At 37.7% G+C, this 17,966-nt stretch overlaps 4 protein-coding genes across 5 annotated transcripts; 1 reads left to right on the top strand and 3 right to left on the bottom strand.

The window, feature by feature from the left end:
• The first annotated feature begins 766 nt into the window (after window positions 1-766).
• On the top strand, window positions 767-1,644 carry LOC111791074 (ethylene-responsive transcription factor ERF118). Its single transcript, XM_023672268.2, has one exon. It carries the CDS (start codon window positions 884-886, stop codon window positions 1,364-1,366), a length of 483 nt encoding a protein of 160 aa, XP_023528036.1. The 5' UTR covers window positions 767-883; the 3' UTR covers window positions 1,367-1,644.
• A 1,227-nt stretch (window positions 1,645-2,871) lies between these two features.
• On the bottom strand, window positions 2,872-6,612 carry LOC111789904 (3-ketoacyl-CoA thiolase 2, peroxisomal). Its single transcript, XM_023670622.2, has 14 exons — window positions 6,438-6,612; window positions 6,243-6,319; window positions 6,048-6,132; window positions 5,766-5,892; window positions 5,592-5,690; window positions 5,435-5,502; window positions 5,211-5,318; window positions 5,055-5,132; window positions 4,826-4,958; window positions 4,639-4,735; window positions 3,787-3,910; window positions 3,587-3,695; window positions 3,236-3,319; window positions 2,872-3,133 (listed from the first exon to the last, which is right to left on the bottom strand). Exons 1-14 carry the CDS (start codon window positions 6,522-6,524, stop codon window positions 3,024-3,026), a joined length of 1,386 nt encoding a protein of 461 aa, XP_023526390.2. The 5' UTR covers window positions 6,525-6,612; the 3' UTR covers window positions 2,872-3,023.
• A 1,354-nt stretch (window positions 6,613-7,966) lies between these two features.
• Window positions 7,967-13,204, bottom strand: LOC111790082 (RAF-like serine/threonine-protein kinase 20). 2 transcript variants are annotated; one of them, XM_023670881.2, is made up of 9 exons: window positions 13,045-13,204; window positions 12,817-12,870; window positions 10,472-12,667; window positions 9,932-10,084; window positions 9,135-9,298; window positions 8,907-9,054; window positions 8,610-8,732; window positions 8,354-8,441; window positions 7,967-8,248 (listed from the first exon to the last, which is right to left on the bottom strand). In XM_023670881.2, the coding sequence occupies exons 3-9, from the start codon at window positions 12,473-12,475 to the stop codon at window positions 8,058-8,060; spliced, it is 2,871 nt and encodes a 956-aa protein (XP_023526649.2). In that variant the 5' UTR covers window positions 12,476-12,667; window positions 12,817-12,870; window positions 13,045-13,204; the 3' UTR covers window positions 7,967-8,057. The 2 variants fall into 2 exon arrangements, with proteins under 2 accessions (XP_023526649.2, XP_023526648.2); XM_023670880.2 differs by having other exon boundaries at window positions 10,472-12,870.
• Window positions 13,205-13,681: 477 nt separating this feature from the next.
• Window positions 13,682-17,596, bottom strand: KAB1 (potassium channel beta subunit 1). The gene is made up of 4 exons (XM_023672625.2): window positions 16,866-17,596; window positions 15,771-15,914; window positions 15,389-15,553; window positions 13,682-13,939 (listed from the first exon to the last, which is right to left on the bottom strand). Exons 1-4 carry the CDS (start codon window positions 17,427-17,429, stop codon window positions 13,826-13,828), a joined length of 987 nt encoding a protein of 328 aa, XP_023528393.2. The 5' UTR covers window positions 17,430-17,596; the 3' UTR covers window positions 13,682-13,825.
• Between the last annotated feature and the right edge of the window lie 370 nt (window positions 17,597-17,966).

Genomic DNA, 17,966 nt, shown 5'->3' with positions numbered 1-17,966 from the left:
CTATTAAAGAAACATTATTTAGGTGGAATCCCAATAAATTTATAGGTGGACGGGAGGATTTAAACAATGATACGTATTTTATGTCAGCTGAATAATGCTCGTATTTGAAACCAAATAGTGGAAACCAAATAGTTAGCCACCGTACTCATATAATTCTCAATTCTATCAGTTCATAGTTGGGAATTTACATTTTTTCATCATAATCCGATTAGTTTTCCTACAAAGTTTTACCCAAATTTTAAATATTCATTAAGCGTAATTGGTAACGATCATTTGTGTCAAATTCACTTTTTTGCCTAATAAATAGCTTGTTATTCATTTAGTTCCAAGAACATTTTATGGTATATAATTAAATAGCTTGTTATTCATTTAGTTCCAAGAACATTTTATGGTATATAATTAAAACAATACCATATACAGTATTAAAAAGAATCGTATTTCGAGTAACTTTGAAAAAGAATACTTTTTAAATACAATTTATATTTTATACACCTTGAAAAAAATAAAAATTATTGAATGATAACCAATAAGTGTTTTTGTATTAAAAGAAAATAGTACTTTTTAATATATAATTAAGAGTAAAATACAAAAATAATTGTTTTAAAGTATTAAAGTGTGAGTTTTAAACACATTGAAACTGAAAATACATTTTTCAAAAGTCAGTTTAATTCATGAATTTTAAGAGATAAGTTTGAAAATATTTATGAAAACGAAAAAGGAAGCGGAAAAGAAAAACGCTTAAGCGGACTTATAAAAGGAAATATTCTACAATTTTTTCCCTCACAATTGTCAGACCTTCCAGTATTTTACTCCGACGATTCAAAAAAGTTTTTGGGGGAAAAGGATTCCAAATTGAGTTCAAATTCCTTCGAAGAACAGAAGAATGAGCCGAAAACTCCGCGTAATTTGCAACGATCCGGATGGAACCGATTCATCTTCCAGCGAAAACGAGAGAGACGAAGCAAAATCTTCGAAATCGAAACGCATAGTGCGAGAAATCCACTTTCCTGTCTTTCCTTCTCGTTCCTCAAAATCAATTGATGATGAAGCCTCTCAGAGCTCTGCCCGCGGAGGTAGTAATGGCGGAAAGGCTCATCAGCGACGGAATATTAGGGTTTTGTCGAAAACCCTACCGACCGGGAGAACGGCTTGCCGATACAGAGGCGTGAGGCAGAGAAAGTGGGGGAAATGGGCTGCTGAAATTCGAGACCCTTTCAAAAGAGCTCGAATTTGGCTCGGGACTTATAATACTGCTGAAGAGGCTTCTAGGGCTTACGAATCGAAGCGGCTCGAGTTCCAAGCTGCCATGGCTGCCGCCCCCAAAGCTCCACCGCGGTTCAAAGCTTCTCATCTATTAGGTTTTTGAACGTTGGATCTGCGCTGTGCGGCGGAGTTGACGGTGAGGGAAGGGAGGGAGAGGAACCGGCGACGGGAAGGGGTGAATTTCTTGTCCTTTTTGAATGCCATGTCAGCTTTCTTTTTTACCAAGTTATTATGCCATGTCAACTTGTTGTCAAGCTGAAACTTGCCACATCAGCTTGAGATTCCAATGTAATTTCTTCTTTGTTTGAAATTCAATGACGTGGAAGAAATTTGAATGGAAAATTTACAATACCATTAGATAATAAATTAATTTCTTTTTCTTTTATGAGTCTCCAAATTTTTTGAAATTCAAATTATCCCATAACTTAGGAGAATACGACATCAAACTACTTAGAACTTGGGGAATCACACGATTCTTAAGACAAACCAATTTTCAAGCACTTCGGCGTAAAACACATGATCCCGATCCTCCATCCCAACCTCAACTCAATAACTACACAACCAACACCAAGAGCCATTTGACATAAAGAAGTCATCTACAATACCTATTGTACCATAATGTTGGAGGATAAGGTCACTTGGTAGCTACTACGTATCAGACTAGATTGAGCGTTTATGATTATCACCAAACAGAGCATTTACGACTATCATCAAACAGGAGCGTTTTACGACTACCACCACTTGAGAAACATATCAACAAACATAATCTATCTCAACACATATCAACGAACATAATTTATCTCAACATCAAAGATACAACTAAAGCATTCAATTTAGATCATGAACAACAAAAGAAGGATAAAAACACTAGTCTAATATAAGAACAAGCTGAATAATCATAATTTACTTGCATCCGAAAGAGTTATAACAAATCAGCTTCTCATAAGAGCATGATTTAAGCTTAAAAAAGACTTGCTATTCGAGTACGCAAGTGGAAAGTGAAAATGCTAAAAGTTAAAAAAACTCAATACATTGAGAGAAGTGTTAGTTACATTGTATCATCTAAAACTAACTCGAAAACAAAACTTCAAGCTCTTACTAGCACGGGTAACATGACCCAAAAAAATGAAAATGACGTAAGATATTTTATATAAAGGATAAGGCGCCTTTTAACCTTCATTAGATTATCAATAAAACCCCAAAAAAACACCCTTGAAGAAAGCCATCATTCAACATTTACTCTGAAGGAGGGGTATACAAACTCAACTTCCAACTCTTAAACTTATTACATGGAATATTACATGGAATACCAATCGCTAAAACAATTTAAAAGATAAAATTCTAGTGAATATAATCATGTCTCACAATGAAATTAAATTTCATGACTGAAACTTTCCTGCGAAATTTAATTTCATGACTGAAACTTTCCTGCTATTAATCAGACTGTCTCACGACATTCTAAACCCAACAAAAGTTGAATAAGACTAATGAAACAAGATAGCTTCGAGTTACATCAATTTTAGGATCATTAACATCCAAATATCCATCCGTTGAATTCAAACCAAATGACTACTTGTTTTAGGATCATCAAGTAGTTCGGACAAAGCCTTTATGGAAACAAATCAAAAGACAATAGAATTAAAATGATGCGTCCAGAATGGAATAAGATGGTGGGAAGCAAACAGATATTCAAATCTCCATAAAACTGTATCCTTCTTATTGATTTCCTTGTCTCACACTATTGAGTATTAAAACTTGTTCTAACGAGCATCCTTAGACAGAAGGTTTATTCCTTCAACTTTCTTAGCATTGCAAAGCTCATCAACACAATCACCCCTCTCGAACACAGCTGCAGCTCCCATTCCAGTGCCTGCAATTTTGCAGTTTCAAGAATTAATCATCCATCGCGTCATCGTCATTGGACTGTAACTCCACAATGGTAAAGAGAAGGACGTAGAGGGAGAGAGAGTACCTATGCACATTGATATCACTCCAAAACGACAGTCTTTGCCACGGCGTTTCATCTCATGCAACAATGTAGCAACGCAGCGGGCGCCTATGGAAGAAGACAGCCACAGATGACAGAGCGCAGACAGAACCAAGTTAATGAGCATATGCTAAGAGAAAAATCATCAAATGATAGAAAAATTTTAAGGAGAGATTTGTGACAATCTAATACTAATTCTCCCTGCCATGTAAACATTATCATTTGCTAATGATTCAATCGTGGTTAAAGAATACAAAGAAGAAACATACATCTAACTCATCAGGATCTTAAAAAATTTTAGGTGTTGGTTAACAGAAATTCGTGTCAGAAACATACCTGTTGTACCCAGTGGATGTCCAATGGCAATTGCTCCGCCATTAACATTGATCTTTTCTGGATCAAGCCCCAGCTTGTTACGACAATACACAAATTGGGATGCAAATGCCTGTAGGTTAGGTTGTGCGTTAGTCCAAAGCCAACATGTGCCTAAAAGGTTCAAACTTCAAGCCTCAATTTGTGATAGAAAAATATGGTACCTCATTTATCTCAAAAAGATCGATATCATTCAGTTCAAGCCCAGCAGCCTTGACAGCGGCTGGAATTGCAACAGCCGGGCCAACACCCATGATAGCAGGATCCACACCCACAGCAGTAAACGTCCTACAAAACAAACAGCAACAAATGTTGAGACAAAAAAGTACTTCCCCATCGCTAAGTAGATATTGTCCTATTTGGACTTTCCTTTTAAGGTTTTTAAAACACGTTTGTTAGGGAGAAGTTTCCACACCCTTATAAGGAATGCTTCATTCCTCTCTCCAACCGATGTGGGATCTCACAATCTACCCTCTTGGAGGTCTAGCGTCCTCGCTGACACTCCACCCGGTGTCCGACTCTGATACCATTAGTAACAGCCCAAGCCCATCGGTAGCAGATATTGTACTCTTTGGACTTTCTCTTCAGGGCTTCCGCTCAAGGTTTTTAAAACGCGTCTGCTAGGGAGAGGTTTCCACACCCTTATAAGGAATGTTCCGTTCTTCTCTTCAACCGACATGGGATCTTACATTCATACTCAAAACAGTTCTAAAATCTCTACTTTGGGAAGCCCCAAGTTAATACCTAAAAGAATGAGCTTTTATGTTCGAAACTAACGCTTAATCTCCTTCATCGTTTCGTGACATGGTGTATTCTGAGAGTAACTATGGCTAATGCAAAGCATGCTGTCATCACCCCATGCATAAGATAGTAAAAATAATCATGACAGTTTGGGGAGAAGTTTGCAAGTCAGGATACGTGGATGAACAAGTTTTGAATATCTAGCGGAATTCACCATTCAAATTGTACAATTCTTTGTGATGTCAAGTATTAAAGAGAAATCTTGAGATTCAAACCTGAAGACGCCGAGAATAGGGAGTCCTTTTTGCATTGCAACACTTCTCTTCATAAGGAGAACAGCTCCAGCACCATCACTCACCTGACTAGAATTGCCTACACAATACCAACACCAGAGGATCATAAGCAAAAATAGCAGAACATCTCTCTACTAATCAATTCAAATATAATCAGACATAATTATACCAGCAGTGGTGGTTCCATCTTTCTTAAACACAGGCTTTAGCTTCCCCAAATCTGCTTGAGTTGTGTTCGGTCGAATCCCGTCATCAACAGAGATTGTAACAGGTCTCTCTTCACCAGTTTTCGGGTCAATAATCTGTTTGAAATAAAGACATCAAAACCCCAGCAACCAATTGGCATACCTGTTGATGCAATATGTGAAAACTGCATTGTACCGAATCTTACTACTTACCTTAGTAGAAACAGGGATAATTTCATCCTTAAATTTGCCACTAGCAGTGGCAGCTGCAGCCTTCCTGTGAGACTCAACCTAGACACACACTAAGGATTTCAGTACAAAATATACATCTAAGAGCCTTGAAAGAGATACAAGATCCATTCTACTTACAGCAGCCTTATCTTGCTCCTCCCTTGACACCCCAAAACGCTGGGCAACATTTTCTGAGGTTACTCCCATCGGAAGAAGGCAGTTTTGTGCATTTTCCATTGACTTCACCTGTCATTTTAAAGAAGAGATTTCAATTTTTTTAAGATTCCTACTTCGAAGTATGTTTTAAAGACTATCTAGAACTGAACTCAAATATGTGTATTAGAGCAAGGGAAAGATAGTACTCTAGGGTTGACAGATCCATCCCAAGCCATTGGATTAACAGTCATCGACTCCAACCCAGCTCCAATTCCTTAAACACGAGTAATAAAAATAGAATAAGTTTGCGTACTAAACAAGGCAGTTATAAATCTTCACTCAACTTATCCCTTTGTTGCTTACCAATATCATAAAATCCTGCTCTTATAGCTGCTGCTACATCAGCAACGGCCTGCAGCCCCGACGAACATTGCCTATTAACAGTTCTAACAGGCACAGTTTCTGCAACAAAAGCATTACATGCATTGATAATAGAAGACACCAATGAATATGAACAATTCTTGGAGAATTGCATACCAGGGAAGCCGGCATAGAAAGCAGCCATCCTACATTCACTCGCTCTCTGAGAACCTGGTGCAAGCACAGAACCAACAACAATGTCCCCAACTTCACTTGGATTCAAATTAGTTTTCTCAATCAATGCCTGGATCAAATCATCATCATCATCAGGATTCAGAGCTCACTAAATCATTAAGCAACAAAAACGAAGAAAAACGAAAGCATGGTTCTCCTCTTATTCGGTTTAACCTATTAAGTTGAATCCATGAAGAGAACAGAAGAAAAAGTGAAACAAGAAACCTTCAAAACAGGGGCGAGCAGATCATCAGGATAAGTATCCTTGAAGCCGCCACGCTTCGATTTGCAAAGGGCGGTGCGGTATGCTCTGAGAGAAAGAAAATGGAGATTTCACAAATTCAATTTAAGGAATCACTTTGAATCAACTGTAAGCAAATAGAGAGCGAAATTCACTTCATGTAAGACGAAGCAACTTACGCAACTATCACGACATCATCTTCAAACACCGACGTTCTTTGATACGACGCACTATCCCCAGCTGCACAAACCGATGCCTAGCAAGAAAAAACAACCAAACCAAACCAAACTCAATCAAACAATTCAAAGAGCGACTTGCAGAGAAAAGTTTGAATAACAAAATCTTCAATTCAAAAGGAGGGATAAAGAACTTACAGAGAGCGAAGATTCATGGCTATAAGCCGAAGAAGAAGGCCGGAGGTGATGTAGCAGAATGCTCTGCCTGTTGATTGCCTTCTCCATTACTGAAGCCGCCGGAGAAATGAGATTGAGCTTGAGATTGGCCGGAAAAGTATATGAAATGGTGATCGGTGGCCATTTTCAGGTAAATATAGCAATCAAAATAGGCGGTTGCTTGGGAATGCGTGCCGTCTCAGGATAATGGATAATGCCGAAATTGGGAAGCGCATGGGAATTCTAGAACAACGACGCCATTTTCATTTATCTATCCGTATGATAGATATGTTTACATTATCTATCCGCATCTGGACAAATGTAGACATTATTTGGTGGGCCATCATTTTTCTATTCAATGTTTTTAATTAAAAATTATAGCTGATAACATATGTCTTTTAACTATCATGCAAAAGTGAGCTAATATTTTGCTGTGATATCTTTTTATCTAATTTTTGTGCGTTTATTAAAGTTTGTATAAGATCCAATATCGAGGGAACCAAATATTTCTTATAAGAGTGTGAAAATCTCTCTATAGTAGACGTGTTTTAAAACTGTGAAGTTGACGGTGATACATAATGAGCTAGAGCATACAATAGCTGCTAGCGGTGAGTTTGGGTTGTTATAAATGATATCAGAGCCAAGTTTCACAATCAATGGGGCGAATGCGCCCGAGGAAGTCATCGAGGACGATGACTAAATTAAGTGGGAGAGAATGTCACAATCTGCAATTTGATTGTGACCCGAGTAAGTCATCGAGCCTACCTAAGGTTATATACTGTAAGCCGTTGTTATTTCTCTTTTGCTTGCTTATTATATAACGTATCTTTCAAAAATCTCTCTCTGCCCTCGCTTTCTAAAACCTTCTCTTAAAATTGAGGTCAGAGGCTCGAGCATACGTCGCTTGGCCGTAGGCGACGCAAGAACGAATTGGCTTAGCTCACTTGTCGTTGGAAAGTGAGTACCGCACAATCGCAAGTCCACTGCCATTAAAAGTGCGATTGTGACACCAGACACGGGGCGGTGTGCCAGCGAGAACGCTGGGCACCCAAGGAGTGTGGATTGTGAGATCTCACATCGGTTGGAGAGGGGAACGAAACATTCTTTATAAGGTATGAAACTTCTCACTAGTAGACGTTTTAAAACCGTGACGCTGACGATTATACATAATGGGCTAAAGTGGACAATATCTACTAGCAGGGAGCATGGACTTTTCAGCTTGTCCCTCTAAGGATAAATTATCAGTCAAATTATAGAGATCATATTTGTTATAATATTCATTTAAAAAAAAAATTCTCATCCTCTATCTCGTTTAGCTAATTGAAAAAAATCTCTGGTACAATATCGAATAAATATGAACAACTCAGGATCATGAACATGAACATGAACGGCTGCATTATGCAATATGAAAATTTGTTATTACATATCTACAGATTTTTCTAAGTATATCAACTCCATAAACGTCAGATCTATGGGTTGCTTCAGCTGAGTGAATAAGCAAAACCAGCTAATTAACTACACAGAATAGCTTAAGCTTTAAGTTATTTTATTTTCCTCTTTTCCAATTCACAAGAACAGTGACTTACATGAGGATGTTGAGTTTCATCTACTTGTTACATTTGGTCTCTTTCTGATCCGAACCGCTACCGACATGCTACGAAGTCTATTCGTTATCTCTGTGAATGATGGCCTTGCTGCAGGTTCAGGAGACCAACACTCTTCCATTAGCCTTTTCCATTCGGGGTCACAGCGTTTCGGGATCCGCGGTCTAAGAGTATTACTTACAATTCCACCTGCCCACCAAAGTATAGAACAGCATGATACTAATTTGAACAATACAGCACAAGACCTCTCTTGAGAAGGTTTTAAGAAGTTAGGAGCATAGGAAGGAAAGTTACCGATGATGGCACCGCAATGCATGGTAGCATATGGCTCCTCGCCTGTCAAAATCTCCCACATTGTAATACCGAATGAGAAAACATCAACCTGTTAAAAAGAAAAATGATAATAAAGCAAAAATAGTATTGATAGTATCCTCCAATGATATAACTGATACAGAACTACGTTTGCATCTCAAGCACAATATCTACGCAACATTTACACGGCTTGATTCAGATGAAAGAAAGTAAAGATCTTCGTTTTTAAGTTGCTAACCTTCTCAGAGACCTTAGAACTGCAACTATCTAACAATTCTGGTGCCATCCATGGAAGAGTTCCACTCATGCCTCCCGAAGCAAGTGTGTTGCGCTTAATTCTTGATAGACCAAAATCTCCCACCTTAAAAGACAGGAAATGACCCCGAAACGAGCTCAGTGTGACATGAATATTAAATATGAATTTCAACTAGTCATAGGTAACTGCAAGATTCAATTTGATAAAAGTAGATAACTAAACACAGAAACCTCAGAAAACATTGAAGGTGCACAAGATGTCAGCTATGTTAAAACTTACCTTGCATACAGGTCGTTCAGGATCCCTCAAACTGACTAACAAATTTTCACACTTCAGATCAAAATGAATAATGTTTTTCAAATGCAAATATTCCATGCCAGAAGCTGCATCCATTGCAAGTATAAGCCTTTTCCGACGATCAAGCACTCTGCAGTGAGAATGCCAAAGTTTCAATATCCCTTTTCACAGGAAAGAAGAGAATCAAAATGTGGAGATAGACCAGCTTACCTGTCCTTCCTTAAAAGGACATGCCTTAACGAACCGTTTACCATATACTCGGTTACAGTTGCCAATGTTCCATCAGGTCCATCAGGAACCACCCCATAAAAAGCCAAAACGTTTGGATGGTGCAGAGTCGATAGGATCTTTGCTTCTCTCCAGAAATCTCTAGTCTAAGCAAACAGTGAGATTTTGGTCCCATTGTGAAAGGGCCGGGGGGAAGGTAGAATTAGATTGTAGGAAATATGTGTTAAAATGAAAGACAACAATAACTATATCGAGAGCTTCTTGGAGAATCTACATAAATATATATTAGTCCTCTCTGAAGTTATCTTGAAGATTGTAAATAAGTATCTCAAAAGAAATGCTCTAGAAACCATACTCGCATTTCTTTAGGCTCCAAGCATTTCTTGAGAATTCCTATAAATTTTTTTTACTTGGGCTCCAAGGATTTCATACTTACGAGTACGAAGCATGTCCCATAAGAAAGAAAAGTAAGAAAGAGCGATTAAAGTGGGTGAGTAAGAAGTCTTCTCTCGTCCATTTTGTACTATCTCAATGAATGTTTTTTTTTTTCCAAGTGTTTGTCTCTTCCCCTTTTGTGCTAAATTCTTCAACAATATGTTCGTAGGCCTAATCAATGATGAAATGCATTTGAGAAAATAGAAGGTACAACTTTTACTTTGAAATTGCATGCACAATTTTATAACTTCCTAAGAAAATTTTCATAACCATATTCACCAACATGAGCACAGGAATCGGTTATACATTTCAAAAGATCTATTTTCAAATTATGTCGTACCTACCAGTCGTTCTTGCTCTGAAAAACTGCCTGAGAAGCAACTCTTGTTTATTCTCTTAATAGCTACATCTGTTCCCCTCCATTTTCCATGAAAAACTGTGCCAAACGTCCCAGATCCCAACTCTTGCAGTTCTTTAAGATCTGCATCCGTTATGATCTGCATATCAGTGTATGAATTGATCAACAAAACATAATAAGAACTTCAACTTTTGTGAACGAGTAAACTTTCCACTTAATTATGCTATAGTTACAAAATTCTTATCAACATCCTTGCATGTTTTCTTACAACCGATGTGTGTGTGTGTGTGTGCGCGCGCGCGCATGTGGAAAATGCTCAATACTAGTATTACAACAACTTCATTCAGTGATGCATATTTTACAAAGTTAGAGGTACCTTAAGTGGACGGATATGTTTAAAAAGTTGGAGGTACCTTAAGCGGATGAAAGAGTTCAAGATATGTTATATATGAGAATTAAATCCATATGAAAAGGTATATATGTTGCACATAAAGAAGCTTTGAACCTGCAGGCCGTAGATGCTTACTATATTAGAAGTAGTTTGTTTATCCTTGGTAGAATATTGGCTCTCCTCGAAATATTTTGGAGCAGTTGTTTCTAAATGGTATACGAGGGTGGGGCCACCCGTGGTGTCTGCAGAATTTTCTAATTCAAGACCTCGTTCGGCAGAAAATCTGCCTCTAAAGCTTTGAACCTCTTTGAGGAGACAACCATTTTGTTGGTAGTCAACATGTTGAAAATATTTGTATTTTTGGTCATCATTAAGTGATGGAACATAAATGCCTCCATTGAAATTAGCCTTTTTTTCATCAAAATTGCATTCTTCATATGTTTCATTTTCACTACCAGATGCCACCTTTCGATGATTCTCATATTTAGCATCTTGATATACCCCGTCAACTCTCTGTTTCCACATCGTTGACAAATCCTGCATGGAAATTGACATTGCCAGTGAAGGTGACTGATCACAATCATTGAATGAGGTCAGTGGATAGAATCCTCCATGATTCGACTTTTGATCCTGTTCCTGCAGTAGGGGTTCAGAATGTGAATGCATAATTCTTTGTCCCATATGGGTGGTTCCAGATGTTAGCTGCATCGAATACTCCGCATCAGAGAGTAGCTGTTCATAGTTAACTGCCCGTTCCTTGAGCATAGTTTTCACTGAATGTGTATCACTTAGACCCCAGTTGGGTGCAGGCTCAAAATCCACGCTGGAGCCTCGTGGGAAATGAACATTAAGAACTTCGTATGTCTCATCAGTTTCCACTCTAAATTTTTCATGATGATAATCCATCAATTGAGAACCATGGTAAAGATGATTGTGACGGCCAATTGCATCAACATAATAAACCGTATCACGAGGACGTTTCTCAGAAACAAATGGAATGAAGTTTCTAGCATCTTCTGCACATGTTGAATCTACGTTCTTAAAGTCTTTTTGCATTACTGTAACCGGAGAATTTAAAGGTGATTGATTAAATGCCTTGCGTGGGATTTGAATGGGATTTAACAATTGCCCACTAGGTCTAGGAAGCATTTCCGCCAAATTTGGCATAGGTGAATGGGCATCTTTTAAGTCTCTAGTATGTGAAGAAGCAGTACGAAAATTAGGACTATGAAGAGTTGGGTCTAGCATACCATCCACAGCCGCAACATATTGATAATCAACATCAATTGGTTGAACTGCCCTTTCTTCAATAGAAGTAGGGCTCTCGCAATAATCAAGAAAAATTCTAAGTCTTTGAGAACCCTCTGCATTTTCCAGCTCATGATATTCCTCAATCAAATGATGAAGATCCTCATCAGAACAGATAGAGATTAGTGAATCAAGGTCTTCACCAGGAAGCTGGTACTTTATAGTGTGGGCATATTTACAGACAGCGTATGTCTTTTTGGAAAGTTCTTCATATGAGATGTTTTTTCTAATGGACATAATGCGTGTTTCTCCACCGACATATCTAAGCATCCCATCATTAGGCCTCGGTAATATTCTACCTCCAAAACTACAGAGAAATTTCATCTTGCCATTGGCAGAAAAATCTCCAAATCCAGCCCCAAGGGGATAACATGAACAAGGTGAATCCGGTGCATACAAGGGCGGCATCGTGTGGCCAGATTGAACTTCTCGGTTAATTTCATCGGCGTATTCACCAGATGCTTGTCCAGTAGCACTATATTCCCACTGATATTTGCTTGTGTTGTTAGGATAAACCTTGTTGTTCCTTTCAGAATTCATTCTCTCGAGTCTATGAATTCCACTGAGATCCTCATATACCAATTGGGTGCTCGGACTGAAACTAAGACCTGTTCTCTTTTTCTGTTGCTGATTATGATGATCTCCATCATTCATGTCAGACAATCTTCTTACAGCAGCTCGATCCCGCAAAAACTGGGAAGAAAATACCCCACCCGTCTGTACACAAACATCACTTGCACTATAATCTGCAGTAATTCGGACATCCGAAACAGCCCTTGGTCTTTCCATGTATAATTGTTGGCTTAAAGTACCATGTACTTCCCTAGGCATGATCTCAGAAAGATAAATTGTTCAACATATGAACAGTTTCTGGCCTTTTAAGCTATCTTCTCCATTCTTCTTCAAAATATAAATCTCTTTCCTTATCTTTTTCCATCACAGAAACAAAAAGAATCGACAAATTTGCTAATTCTACACTCTGAACCCCCAAATCACCTACTTCAGATGCTCATTTCGTTTCTCCTAAATTTACAAACCATTCAGTCTACTCAATATCGCAGCAAGAACGAGCCATTAACGCCAACAATTTCCATTCATTTCTCAATAACATGGACAAAAAAACAAAAGGCTAGACCTAAAACTAATCAGAAATTTGAAACGTTGAAATGTACCTAAGAATCTTCAAATAGGCGCTCACCTAAAAGATTTCCTGCGCCCTTACCGAACTGTAGAATGAACATACAGAGAATCAATTAACGAATATCGCCAAAAATTCACTCAAGATGGTCTTTCGAAGAGAGCGTGGTGTCGGAAGAAAATTTTCTCCAACAAACACAAGATTTTGCCCTAGCTAGAAACGACCAAAATGCGTATCGGAGATCAGAAATGCAAAATCATACCTGTGTTCGGATTTGCATTCGAACGAGAAAAGCTCGGAAAATGAGATGGAGAAAGATGTTGAAAGAGGAACGGAGTTGTAGGATAGTAACAATGGTCAGAATAGCGCGCAAAATCACAGGGACGGAAGGTCCCAACCGCCAAACTAATTTATGAATTTCTCGCTCTTTCAACGCAACCCCTCAGATTTTATTTTATTGTTAAATTAAAAAAAAAAATTATTGAAACATAATATTAAAAGTTTTCGTGGAAAATATATATATTTTTTTAACTTTTTCTCTTTTCAATTTAATATTATTAAAACTTTTGAAATATTTTTTAAATTATAACAATGAAAAATACCTTTAAAAGTTTATAAAAAAGTTCAAAAAAGATTTTTCAATTTCCTTTTTAATATTACGTGACAATGTCAACTTAACCATAGTTTATATAATAATAATTGTACATATTTAACACGTTTAGCTAAATAAAAAATCATGTAAAATCATGATATTAAATTTTGGTTGATATATCGATATTTCGATCAAGTTCGGGCATCGGAGATGTTTCTATTAAACCGTTTAATGGTTCACACAGCTGAATTATTTGTTTTTATCTCCCTCAAAAAAACCACACACATACATTGATAAAGACTAGAAAGAAGAAATCCCCAAGAGTTCATAGCAAACAAAGAAGGTCATAACAGAGCATATCATAAATAAAAGCACGTAAATATGGAAGCTAGGAAGAAATACACAGAAAGACAATGGTGCGCCATCTGTCAACTAAAGAATGTGGCTATGATCACCTAAATGACTCTGGACGCTTTGGCTTGCTTTGAACAGCAGCCTCGATCTTCTCCATTACTGCTGGAGTTAGCAGTGGGATCACGTCCACGGCCTTCATGTTCTCCTGAATCTGCACACGTTCGAAAACGGTTTGTGATCGTTAGTTTTAGGGTGAAGAAGAATGTTTAGGATACGAGTTAGAGGTCGGGTTATCTCATACATTCATTTCTTGATGTATTGCAATGGATTCAGCAAAACTAAACTCTTCTTATAAGGATAGCCTTTTTCTTGATATCTTTGATTAACTTGGTACTTATTCTTATGAACTAATGAGATTCCTATGGTTATCATTTGTACGATAATCAATAAATATTTCCCCTTTTCATTAATTCTTTAGTCAAATTTCCTTCCCGGGAACTATCTGAATCTCCAGATTCATTTCCACGCTTCGAATAGAGCTAATCCCGTAACTTACATGAATTGAGATTACATCAAAATAAAAAAAAGGCTATGCTCATGCACATTCTTATACTATATATTAACTTTTACAAATCATGAACTTAGGACTATGATCAATAAACTGTGTGGTTCCCAAATCTGTGATGGGAAACTGAACTAAAATCAACGGCGGCTGAATGCAAACAGAATGGTTTTGGATGTTAGATGAACACGACTCTCCCCAATGGTATGATATTGTTCACTTTGAGCATAAGCTCTCACAGCTTTGCTTTAGGCTTCCCCAAAAGGCCTCATACTCATGGAGAGAGTATTATTTGATTATAAACCCATGATCATTCCCTAAATTAGCCATGTACGCATCCCCTTAATCGAGGCTCGACTCCTATTTCTTTTGGAGTCTTAGTCATTTTTTACTATGCCTTCGTGGAGGCTCGACTCCTTTTCTTTTGGTGTTCTTTGTTCGACATTTGAGGATTTACCAATCTATTGGCACAACTAAGTTTAGGGCATGGCTCTGATACCATGTTAGAAATCACGACTCTCCACAATGTATGATATTGTCCACTTTGAGCATAAGCTCTCGTAGCTTTGCTTTAGGCTTCCCCAAAAGGCCTCATACCAATGGAGAGAATATTCTTTGATTATAAACCCATGATCATTCCCTAAATTAGCCGAGGTGGGACTTTCATCATTCAACATTGGAAACTGGTCCTACTCAATCAACTGCTGAACTAAAATCCTTTTTTGTTACACTTCTAAGAACAGATATGGTCCTACTGAATCAGATCACATATATCCTCACAGCTAAAAAAGATCAACCTCTAAAGATCACCCAATAACTAGCAGAAGATATGAACTAGTTTATGATGTATAGGGTAGATTAACTGGTTTTTAGAAGTATTAAGCCTGTTCCATATGAGCCAACTCTTTGAAGGCAGTCCTTTACATTTTACGGCTTACAGACCCAATTAGGACCCGACGAGCCAGATAAAGGACTCCCAGTTAGCCCAACCATGTTTAACTGATGAGACATTAGGATTTGAAGCACACATGCTAACTACACTAGATCTCGGAGTAAAACGTGCATAAATTTCAAAACCAACAGCCACATAAAACTGACCTGAGATTCCTTCGTGGCGCCGGTGATAACCGAGGAGACGTTAGCATTTGAAGCACACCAGGCAATTGCTAGTTGCGACAATGGCACTCCTAGCTCATCCGCAATTGGTTTCAAGTTATTGACTTTTTTCAACACATCATCAACCAGAGATCGATTTGCGAGATTCTACAAACATGCAGAATAAGGCTTAAGTTCCCACGTTCTCATCATTGGTATAAGGGAGAAAAAAAAAAAAAACACTAAGTTCTTAATCACTACTAGCATAGGATGTCAAAACGAGGTTGCTTGCAGACGTCAATCCGAAAAAGAAACTGATAACTAAGAACTTATTAGCTAAATCATACTGAAGCATGCCGAACTATCAGATCCGAACTTATCTTACTTTGTAATTTTCCAAAGCAAATCGGCTATCAGGTGGTATAGTTCCCTTGTTGTATTTTCCAGTGAGCACACCAGACGCCAGCGGACTCCATGTCGTTAGACCTATGCCATAGTTGCTGTACAGAGGGAGAAACTCGGACTCGACCTGCATTGATACAGTAACATGTCTGAATTTAATCTCCATGCAAAAAGAACAGAACCCAAAAGGAGGAGACTAAATTAATCATCCTTGCAAGCTGCAACACATTAAACTGTTCATGAATTAAGTTAAAGATTGTTTTCCAACAAAGAAATCTCATTTGACATCTCTGAAACTAGACCTTGACTTTAAATCTACAACAGGAAAGCTCTATTTCCATTTCCAAATGGAAGAGGAAAACAAAGAGAACAGTTTTACTGGTAAATACATATAGAACCATGCAATCATTAGGCTAAACATATAATATCATCTACGTTCTATTCTTCGATCTAATCCCCAATATAAATTTCGTCCCTGAACTACAGGGTAATTTTTATTTGATTCCTAACTTCAAAATTTCAAATTTAGCCCCTCAGCTTTCAAAAATTTTAAAATTTACAGATCTATGAGATACAACATTGAAAGTTTAAGGTTTCGTTCGACACGAACTCAAGTTTATATTTAATAGATACAAAGTTGAAAGTTTAGTAATAGTTTTGGATGTACAGGACCAAATAAACATAAATCTTGTAATTTAACCAAAATAATACTGTACCATAAACCCATCACTGCCTTGGAAAACAGTACTATTCAATTTTCACGACGTTGCTTTTTAATATCTATTCACAGTCAAGTTTTGAAAGAAAAAACTAATGGAAGTTCTAAAGAATGATAATAAAATCGAAAAATGGCATAGATCAAGGCCAAAATTGCATATCTAACGCAGATTTGAAGAAACCAGATATATAGTTCCATTGGAAATCAATTGCAGAAACCATCACAACACCGGATCAGTCAATAATCACAGCATTCAAAACCCTCATCAGAAAATGTTGTGTACCATAACTGGAAATTCCATTTCTATGATCTAAGAACACATCAGGAAACAATCGATTGCAGCAAAAAGAAGGCGCTTACCTTATGACGAGATAACAAATTGTACTCCGGCTGCTCGACAATCGGCCCAACCAAATCCAATCTATTAGCAATCCCCCAAGCCTCAGTGATCTGCTGAGCCGACCATTCACTAGTACCCCAATAAAACGCCCATCCCTTATCGATCACATAGTTCATCGCCCTCACCGTCTCCTCGATCGGCGTCGACGCATCCGGACGGTGACAGTAGAGAAGATCAACATACTCCATATCCAATCGCTTCAGCGAAGCCTTGGTACCTTCAACGATGTGTTTTCTGGAAAGCCCCTTGTCGTTGGGACCAGAACCGCCCCAAAAGATTTTGGTGGAGACGACGATATCAGAGCGCTTCCATCCAAGCTCACGAATGGCCTGGCCCATGATCTCCTCAGCCCTTCCATTGGCATAGACTTCGGCGTTGTCGAAGAAATTGACGCCGTGGTCACGGCAGCATTGAAGAAGAGATTTAGCCTCTCGCACATCGAGTTGATTGCCGAAACTGACCCAAGCACCGTATGATAACTGGCTGACCTTCAAGCCGGACCTGCCTAAGTTGTTGTACTGCATCGTGGACGGCAATGGAGGACGATCGGCGAGAGAGCGAATCGGGATTGTGAATGTGATTGAAGGATATGGAAAAGGGGAAACGAAATGGAATCAAATCGGTCCTCAGAGCTGTGAGAATTTTCTTCAACAGCAACACGTGAAGGCGGTGGGTTCTCCAAGAAATATCTGAAGTGACTTATAAATAATATTTCATTAATTCATTGTGCCAGAGCAAGAACAACTCACTTGACATAAATGGATTCAAATAAAATAAATAAATAAATAATAATAATAAAAACTTTCAATTATATATGATTGAAAGCTCTCATAATTCACGGAAATTTAATTTGTAACAATTTAGTTTTAATTATAAAAAAAATCATAAAAATTAAATGTCCAAACAAGGAATTATAAATATACTTTTTTTTTTCATGACAGAACACTTTCCATATGAGGAAAAATAATGCAATAAATATTTATGTTCGTTCTTGAAAAAATATATTAGTTATTTAGTTATATATATATATATATATATATATATATATATATATATAAATG

The sequence above is a fragment of the Cucurbita pepo genome, chromosome 3, assembly GCF_057944985.1.
Source record: "Cucurbita pepo subsp. pepo isolate OVF chromosome 3, ASM5794498v1, whole genome shotgun sequence".
Classification (NCBI taxonomy): Eukaryota; Viridiplantae; Streptophyta; class Magnoliopsida; order Cucurbitales; family Cucurbitaceae; genus Cucurbita; species Cucurbita pepo.
This window is presented reverse-complemented; position numbering and strand designations above follow the sequence as displayed.

What these genes read in the sequence shown, in the direction of transcription:
- KAB1 (XM_023672625.2), bottom strand. Translation starts at nt 17,429, where the DNA reads ATGCAGTACAACAACTTAGGCAGGTCCGGCTTGAAGGTCAGCCAGTTA. An exon ending in TTGCTTTGGAAAATTACAAA is followed by an intron (nt 15,554 to 15,770) that starts GTAAGATAAGTT and finishes GCATGTTTGTAG; the next exon opens with AATCTCGCAAATCGATCTCT. An exon ending in GCGCCACGAAGGAATCTCAG is followed by an intron (nt 13,940 to 15,388) that starts GTCAGTTTTATG and finishes GAACGTGTGCAG; the next exon opens with ATTCAGGAGAACATGAAGGC.
- LOC111789904 (XM_023670622.2), bottom strand. Translation starts at nt 6,524, where the DNA reads ATGGAGAAGGCAATCAACAGGCAGAGCATTCTGCTACATCACCTCCGG. An exon ending in GATGATGTCGTGATAGTTGC is followed by an intron (nt 6,133 to 6,242) that starts GTAAGTTGCTTC and finishes TCTTTCTCTCAG; the next exon opens with AGCATACCGCACCGCCCTTT. An exon ending in ACATCCACTGGGTACAACAG is followed by an intron (nt 3,320 to 3,586) that starts GTATGTTTCTGA and finishes CTTCTTCCATAG; the next exon opens with GCGCCCGCTGCGTTGCTACA.
- LOC111790082 (XM_023670880.2), bottom strand. Translation starts at nt 12,475, where the DNA reads ATGCCTAGGGAAGTACATGGTACTTTAAGCCAACAATTATACATGGAA. An exon ending in TTTCAGAGCAAGAACGACTG is followed by an intron (nt 9,299 to 9,931) that starts GTAGGTACGACA and finishes CTGTTTGCTTAG; the next exon opens with ACTAGAGATTTCTGGAGAGA. An exon ending in CTGAACGACCTGTATGCAAG is followed by an intron (nt 8,733 to 8,906) that starts GTAAGTTTTAAC and finishes CTGTCTTTTAAG; the next exon opens with GTGGGAGATTTTGGTCTATC.
- LOC111791074 (XM_023672268.2), top strand. Translation starts at nt 884, where the DNA reads ATGAGCCGAAAACTCCGCGTAATTTGCAACGATCCGGATGGAACCGAT.